The 7,844-nt window shown below is 33.5% G+C and overlaps 2 protein-coding genes across 2 annotated transcripts; one reads left to right on the top strand and one right to left on the bottom strand.

The window, feature by feature from the left end:
- The first annotated feature begins 2,896 nt into the window (after positions 1-2,896).
- Positions 2,897-3,647, top strand: LOC129915968 (DNA-directed RNA polymerase I subunit RPA12). The gene is made up of 3 exons (XM_055995705.1): positions 2,897-3,125; positions 3,229-3,445; positions 3,514-3,647. Exons 1-3 carry the CDS (start codon positions 3,008-3,010, stop codon positions 3,536-3,538), a joined length of 360 nt encoding a protein of 119 aa, XP_055851680.1. The 5' UTR covers positions 2,897-3,007; the 3' UTR covers positions 3,539-3,647.
- On the bottom strand, positions 3,546-4,723 carry LOC129915967 (zinc finger protein 330 homolog). The gene has a single exon (XM_055995703.1). The coding sequence runs from the start codon at positions 4,599-4,601 to the stop codon at positions 3,657-3,659; it is 945 nt and encodes a 314-aa protein (XP_055851678.1). The 5' UTR covers positions 4,602-4,723; the 3' UTR covers positions 3,546-3,656.
- Positions 4,724-7,844: the final 3,121 nt, after the last annotated feature.

Raw genomic sequence — 7,844 nt, 5'->3', positions numbered from 1 at the left:
ATTCCTTGCAGCAACAACAACAACCACAAAAATGCCTAAATTTATCTGTGAAAAAATGCGCTGAGCATTATTTCGCGAGCTAAATTGAGTGGAGACTTTTTGCAAAAGTAGTAGATGAGAATTCGAATTTAGTGCGTGAACTGCTTACTACCTGGCTAAAAATCCTCGCTAAAATTTATCTTTGGAGGAAATTTGTATGAAAGATAAATTTTAGCGCGATCTGCGTACTAGGCTTAAGCCTTAAGCCCAGTACGCAGATCGCGCTAAACTAAATTTTATCTCGACAATTTTTATCTCTACACGCGTTCGCTAAAAGCCAAGATAAATTTAAATTTAAAAATAACGGCTGAATCATAGTTTCATTTACTTATACCAGCCTACATTCAATATTACATTACATATGTTTTTTACCTGCAGAATACCTTTTTTACGCTCTCATTTTGTTTTATTCCTCTTCTTTTATATATTCCAAGGTTTTTTTGCCTCTTATTCCTTGCAGCAACAACAACAACCACAAAAATGCCTAAATTTATCTGTGAAAAAATGCGCTGAGCATTATTTCGAGAGCTAAAATGAGTGGAGACTTTCTGCAAAAGTAGTAGATGAGAATTCGAATTTAGCGCGTGAACTGCGTACTACCTGGCTAAAAATCCTCGGTAAAATTTATCTTTGGAGGAAATTTGTATGAAAGATAAATTTTAGCGCGATCTGCGTACTAGGCTTTAACTACAAACACCACTTTTTGAAAAAGTACAAAAGTGAAAATATTTTTTTTCTGGCCAGCGCAATTGTTTTGTAAAAAAGAGTATACAAATTGTTTTTTTGACCAAAAAATAAGCTTTCTGCATTATTTGTTTTAATTTTCGAGCCCGAAAAACTATACAAAATTGCGTTTGAAAATGTTCACTTTTTTACTTTTTCACTTTTTGAGCCAATGTAGTTAATACTATGTTTCCACCTATGCTAAATCCGAGATTTAGCTAAGTAGATTTAGCTTAAATCTCGAGATTTATTCTAAATCTCAGTTTGAGGGTAGCTGAAAATCTTGGTTTTAGGCTAGGTAAACCTAAGTCTACCATTTAGCGAAATTTGCACCATTGTATTTTATTTTTGCAATAGGATTGGTGTATAGCAAAAGTGTAAAAAAATTGTAGTCTGTATATTTGGTTGTTTTATTTTAAGAAAATGTTACACTTTTGCACTTTTACAACGATACAAGACCATTTGCATCGAATCGTGAATACCCCTTATGTTTCCACCTACGCTAAATCTGAGATTTAGCTAAGTAGATTTAGAATAAATCTCGAGATTTATTTTAAATCTACTTCGCTAAATCTCAGATTTGGGTTCAGCTACCCTAAATCTAAAATTTTCACCTAATTTCAATCCGAGATATAGGATAAAACTCGAGATTTATTCTAAATCTGCTTAGCTAAATCTCGGATTTAGGTCAGGTGGAAACGTAGTATAAGGCTTTAAAACTTATTTTCTTGTGTTTTTTCTTGAATTTTTTACTTTGCCATAATATGGTATTTTTTCATTAACATGGTCGCTGTTGACTTTAGAGACTTCAAAATTTTTCTTTTCGCTTCAGCTGCATACTAGGCTTTATCGTGTAGAATACCCTCAGGAGAGAGAATGAAATGCACCTTTCCAGAGTGGAGAATTTCGAATTCCTTTCAATTGAAAAATCGAATTTTCGGCGATCTCGAAGCGAATTTTTTCTGAAAATCATGTTCCATAGAAAAAAAATTCGCCTCAAACGAAGCACAATTCGAATTTGTTTTAATCCTTTTTTTTTGAGAGATTTACACGGATTTGCACACACACTTGTAAGATTTGACATTTCTCAAACGTCAAGCTGAAAGTTTTCTTCGTGTTGTTTGTTTATTTGAGAACACCAACTTCAAATAAAGAGTAAATTTTAATTGAATATCGTATTTTTATTGCGGAAAAATATGAAATAAATAAAAAAAAAACAATGTGCGATCAAAATATATTTTTTCCTGGCATATTTCTTGTGAAAAAGTAAAATTACTAGGGGTATTCACGATCCGGTGTAACAAAAAAGTGTAAAAATGCAAAATTTTGTTTTCTACTACTACAACTACAATAGACAAATTTTGCACCATTGTATTTTATTTTTGCAATAGGGTATAGGTATAGCAAAAGTGTAAAAGTGTAAAAAAAATTGTAGTCTGTATATTTGGTTGTTTTATTTTAAGAAAATGTTACACTTTTGCACTTTTACAACGATACAAGACCATTTGCATCGAATCGTGAATACCCCTACTGTGACTTTTCTTCTCGTAATTGTCGTCAGAAAATTTTTTCTCTGTAAAACCACAGCATACGACCAAAATAATAACCTCCTACTTCATATTCACTCAGATCTTAATAATAACTGCAATTTCCCTTTGATTCTGATTAAAATAAATCTATATTACCGAAGAAAATAAACAAAATTATTGATCAAAGAAATCTCTGGTTTTATTTTGCAGAAATTGTTTTGGTTTCAGCTTGACGTTCGTGTAAAAATTGTTGTCAAATGACACACATACAATCGCAAAAGGAATTCGGTCTGTTTTCATGTTCCTTTTTAACACCAAAATTTTTTTGAGGCGATTCAAAAAATTGAAAGGAATTCGACATAACTGAATGCAGTAATTTGTTGCGTTCAATATAAAATATCTAAATTTTAGTTCAAAAATATAAATTAAGGGCTCACATTTGTCAGCTGTTATATGACAGATGCCACCGTTGCTTTTATGACAGCAGACCAATCAGATTATTTTAAAAATTTAAAATAAATTCCGGTTCTCTATTTTGAACGCAGCCACTGTATTAATACAAAATCTTGCCGCTAGATACCAGCACTCATTTTTTGTTTACAAAATTTGACATTTTAAGAATATTTCTTCACGTGTTGTTGAATAAATTTATTTTTCTCTCGGAAGCTAATATTTTGTTTTTTTATTTTCTAATTCAGTTTATTTTTAAGTAGACAATGGAATCATTTTCAACAATACCCGGCTTCTGTCCTGTCTGTGGTTCAATATTCCCTGAATTACAGGCAATAGGAGATATTAAATGTTACAACTGCAAAAATATCTTCGGTCCAGATGGTTTGTATTAGCCTTAACTTTTACTTGACTAAAAGCCCAAAGCTAACTTTTACCAGTTCAAGAACCACTTTATGATAGTATCCATAACAATACTTAATTTCAGTGTTTGGAGACATGGAGGTAGAATATACGATACATTTCAACTCCTACGATCCAAATAAAACACACACCAAGATAAAGAAAGAACAAGAAGAAGCCGATGGTCCAGTTGTTGATCGTCAATGCCCCAAATGTGGTCACGATAAGATGTCATATGCAACCCTACAACTACGATCGGCAGACGAAGGTCAGACTGTATTCTTTACGTGTCTTAAATGCAAGTAAGTATCAACAAAACAAAATTCCTAAATAGACAAAATTAAAAAAACAAAATTAATCTTTTTTTTAGATTCAAGGAATCGGAAAACTCTTGAACGCTCATTCAGAGATTATGGATTGTTTATTTTATCTTTTTTTTTTTCCTAAAACAAATTACAACAAAAATAAATGAATATTTTGTGAAAATCTTTGAATGTTGACAAAGGTCGAGTTTTATTTTGCATCTGGCTTTTTAGTATCCTTTTCCTTAGCAGCTTCTTCTTCTGATTCTTGAGTGCTATCCTCTTCTTCGTCGTCATCGTCCTCATCATCATCATCATCGTAATCATCATCATCGTCGTCATCTTCTTCATCATTACCATAACCAGATGCAGAATAACCACTTGGTTGGTATGAAGATGATGCATAATAAGATTCATACTCATCATCATCGTCATCACCGAACTGAGCTTGCCTTCCGAATTTATGACTCCGAGTGGACATACTCAAATCCTTAGTAACTGAAGTGTCATAGTTACACTTGGGACATGGGATAGCTTTGTTCTTGTCGTATTTGAATCCCTTGCGACGGACATGATCCTCGCAATAACATGTCTTGCAACGCAAGCAAGAGTACTGACCCAAACGATTGCACGATTGGCATTTGTAGTTCTCCGACTCCAAAACCTGGCATGAAGCTTGATGTTCGAATTGATCATCCTCGCAGAGGAAACCTTCACAAAATGAACACTTGAAAATACGACCGCCATGTTCCCAAACAGTGCGTTCACATTCTATGCAAGTTGCATTCTGCAAGGGACAAGTGCAAGCGTGCGATTGCAGACACTTTCGGCCGTGGCACACCCAAGCTTCGCAGAAATCGCAAATAGCACCAACCATACCGAGGCCGGTGGTGTAGACGCCAGGATGTTTGACGACACAATCGCCAGTCTTTAACATGCATTTTACCTTGCCGCATTGGGCACAAATCGGAAGACGCTGTAGACTTTGACAGAAATAGCAAAATGCTCTTGATTTTTGCTTCTTCGTGCATTTTTCGCATTCCATGGGAGCATTGCAAGGGGCTTCAGCAAGTTGTACTTCTTTGCTGCGAATTTCTTTGAGGCGAAGCTTTTGCTTTTCGGCCTTTTTACGTTGGCCGGTTTTTTTCTTCGGCATTTTATTTTAATTCAATTAAAATTTAATTATTTTATTGAAAATGGAAAAGTAAAAAAAGTACACTAGACAGACAGGTGAAATGAAAATTTTCAGCTTGACTTTGATATTTTTGACATGTAGAACATGACATGCCAACGTGACAGCTTATTTTTAGTTTAACATCCCTGAACTCGAAATGAAAGAGTTCAGTGAATATTACTCTAGTCAGGATTTTAATTGCCAAATTATTCAAGCCAGAACTATAATTGACTGAAACGTCGGATGAAACGGAGGTGAACAGCGCTCGCAACCGCACTCGACGAAAATCAAACAACAACAATTGACAGTAGCTTCCGACTCCATCCGCCAATTATGGTTCTGCCTTCACTCTAAGTCAATTTTAAATCCAATCGCTCAAATCCGAATTTCATAAATCCAAGGATTTAATTTTTTGTTCTTATTTATTCACTCAAAATAATTTATTTGATTACTCAATAAATTTTTTATAATTTGCATTTATCTTTATTTTTTCTTTTCAAAATACATACTTGAAAAAAAAAAACAACTGAACACTTTGAAATGAGGGAAGTTTAAATTTATTTGGATTTAACAAGATTGGATTTAAAAAATTGGATTTAAGTTTGTATTATAGTAGTGAATATTGTAATGTTTTATTCCGGGTTCACAATAAAGCTTATTTGATACTATGTTTCCACCTACGCTAAATCTAAGATTTAGTTAAGTAGATTTAGCTTAAATCTCGAGATTTATTCTAAATCTCGGTTTGAGGGTAGCTGAAAATCTTGGTTGGATTTAGGGTAGGTGGAAACGTAGTATAAAAGTGACTTATACTACGTTTCCACCCACCCTAAATCCGAGATTTAGCTAAGTAGATTTAGCATAAATCTCGAGTTTTATCCTAAATCTCGGATTGAAATTAGGTGAAAATTTTAGATTTAGGGTAGCTGAACCCAAATCTGAGATTTAGCGAAGTAGATTTAAAATAAATCTCGAGATTTATTCTAAATCTACTTAGCTAAATCTCAGATTTAGCGTAGGTGGAAACATAAGGGGTATTCACGATTCGATGCAAATGGTCTTGTATCGTTGTAAAAGTGCAAAAGTGTAACATTTTCTTAAAATAAAACAACCAAATATACAGACTACAATTTTTTTACACTTTTGCTATACCCCAACCCTATTGCAAAAATAAAATACAATGGTGCAAAATTTGTCTATTGTAGTTGTAGTAGTAGAAAACAAAATTTTGCATTTTTACACTTTTTTGTTACACCGGATCGTGAATACCCCTATAGTATTAGTCCAATTTCGTAATCAAGGGCACATTTCGTTTATTTAATTTCCACTTATCTTTCCGTTCAAATAAAAACAGACTTTATTTCAACTCAATTTACTTTTATTATTCGCTCAAACAAACACACTTTTAAAACACTATTTACAATACTAACCATTTCCAACACTTTATTTCACCTTGTACTGTACTCTGTCACTTTCAAAATTAAACTGTATCCGGTCGGCCCTTTTATAACTGAATTTCGAAATTCGAGAATGTCCTCGAAGGTTCTCGTCTTTGATTCTCGAAACTTCCTTTCCAGGAGGGGGCGCTTCATACTTCCAGTGGGATATTTCAGATGTTTATTTTAAAAGAAGTTCAGTCGTTCATCGCTACAATATTATGAATTTTGATTTATTTTTTGGATTTAAATTTCTTTACATCCAGATTTATTTTTAAACTAGTGAATAATATGAACGTAAAACTAATACGCAGTTGAAGCGAAACTAAACAAGAAAAAACATCAAAAAATAAGTTTTAAAGCAACAACAAAAAAAGTTAAATATCGTTTAAGATTTCGTTGTGCTATTTTTGTATGGAAAATTTCGTTTCGCTTCAGCTGCGTACTAGGCTAATCGATGATATTTTTTCGTTAGCATTTTCGCTGTCGAAATAGGAGAGTTCGCTTCAGCAGCATACAAGGCTTAAGAAAAGATTAAGTGTGCATCATCCTAATGTCGACTCGACGTGTCAACGTCTGTTTTCACTGGGCGATTTTCGGAACGCGGCCAAGTTTATCGGAGTTAGTCGAACAGTGAGAATACACTGCAGACCAAAAGTTTGAGTCCACTAGCTTTATTAGAAAGAAAACTAAATACATGCACGCGAAAAAAACTTTTTAGAACAAAAATAAGTACATAGCTATGTAGAATTTAAGAAAAACAATATAAAACATGTAATTGTCTGTAATATAGGCTGAATTCATTGCCGCAGTGATGCATTTGCATTAAAAATACTTCTCATGCAAAGGTGATGATGACTCTATTGAATTCATATCTGGTGATTGCGGCAGCCATCATATCATGACTTGAATAAAGATTTCTTCGCCTTCTCTGTTCGAAATAACCTTGGCCTAACTTGGACGTGTGTTTTGATTAATTATCCTATTGAAGTACGAATCATTCACCAGAAATCAAATCGTTTTCCTACGAAATCGTCTTAAACGCCTCCTTGTTCATTCAGAATCAGATATCTGAATTTTTTCTCATTTAAAATGCCTTCTAAAATGTCTTAATTAAAATGAACAAAACAACAGATGTGATTAAATTTTGTTTTTAATGATTTTATTTTATTTCTGTTAATAATCAGATCTTCAAATCCACGATAAAAAAAAATTCACCTTTCAGTTGTGCAAGACTTCTTGCGAGAATCATCTCAGAATACGAATAACGATAAAACTCACCGGAAATTAGTGGCCGTGTTCAAAGCAGGCCACCTGAACTTAAGTTATGATCATATAGAGGCTCTGATGATTCGTCAGATCCAAATGCCAACTTTATGACGTCTCACCCATCAAAGCCTCTAAAAATACAGAACTTAAATTCAGGTGGCTTCTGCGTTCAACCCGGGAAGTCTCAAAAGAAATTATGACTAATGAGATCTCACTAGAAACACGAGATTTTAAACTACATTCTGTTGAAAAGAATTTTCTATCTTTTAGATGCACTTTCAATTTTCTATCTTAAAAGTGCAAACAGAAAATAAGTTTTGTAATTCTGTAAGAATTTTCGCGTCGGTGCAATTCGAGGATGTATTCAAATTCCCTGGGGAGTATCATTTGCTACTTTCAACAGAACGTGGTTTAAACATTATCGGTAACATATAAGCATATCAAGTAGAAAATGAGCCAGAAATTAATCATTTCTCTTAAAATTACACTATCAGACTATTTAAATGTATCATCGATTTCG

The sequence above is a fragment of the Episyrphus balteatus genome, chromosome 3 (assembly GCF_945859705.1).
Source record: "Episyrphus balteatus chromosome 3, idEpiBalt1.1, whole genome shotgun sequence".
NCBI lineage: Eukaryota > Metazoa > Arthropoda > Insecta > Diptera > Syrphidae > Episyrphus > Episyrphus balteatus.
Note: the sequence above shows the minus strand (reverse complement) of the source record. Positions and strands in the feature narration are given on the sequence as shown.

Bases quoted from the DNA above. Each gene is read 5' to 3' on its own strand.
- LOC129915968 (XM_055995705.1), top strand. From the start codon at position 3,008: ATGGAATCATTTTCAACAATACCCGGCTTCTGTCCTGTCTGTGGTTCA. The intron at 3,126-3,228 runs GTTTGTATTAGC...ACTTAATTTCAG, and splicing joins AAATATCTTCGGTCCAGATG to TGTTTGGAGACATGGAGGTA. The intron at 3,446-3,513 runs GTAAGTATCAAC...TCTTTTTTTTAG, and splicing joins TTTACGTGTCTTAAATGCAA to ATTCAAGGAATCGGAAAACT.
- LOC129915967 (XM_055995703.1), bottom strand. From the start codon at position 4,601: ATGCCGAAGAAAAAAACCGGCCAACGTAAAAAGGCCGAAAAGCAAAAG.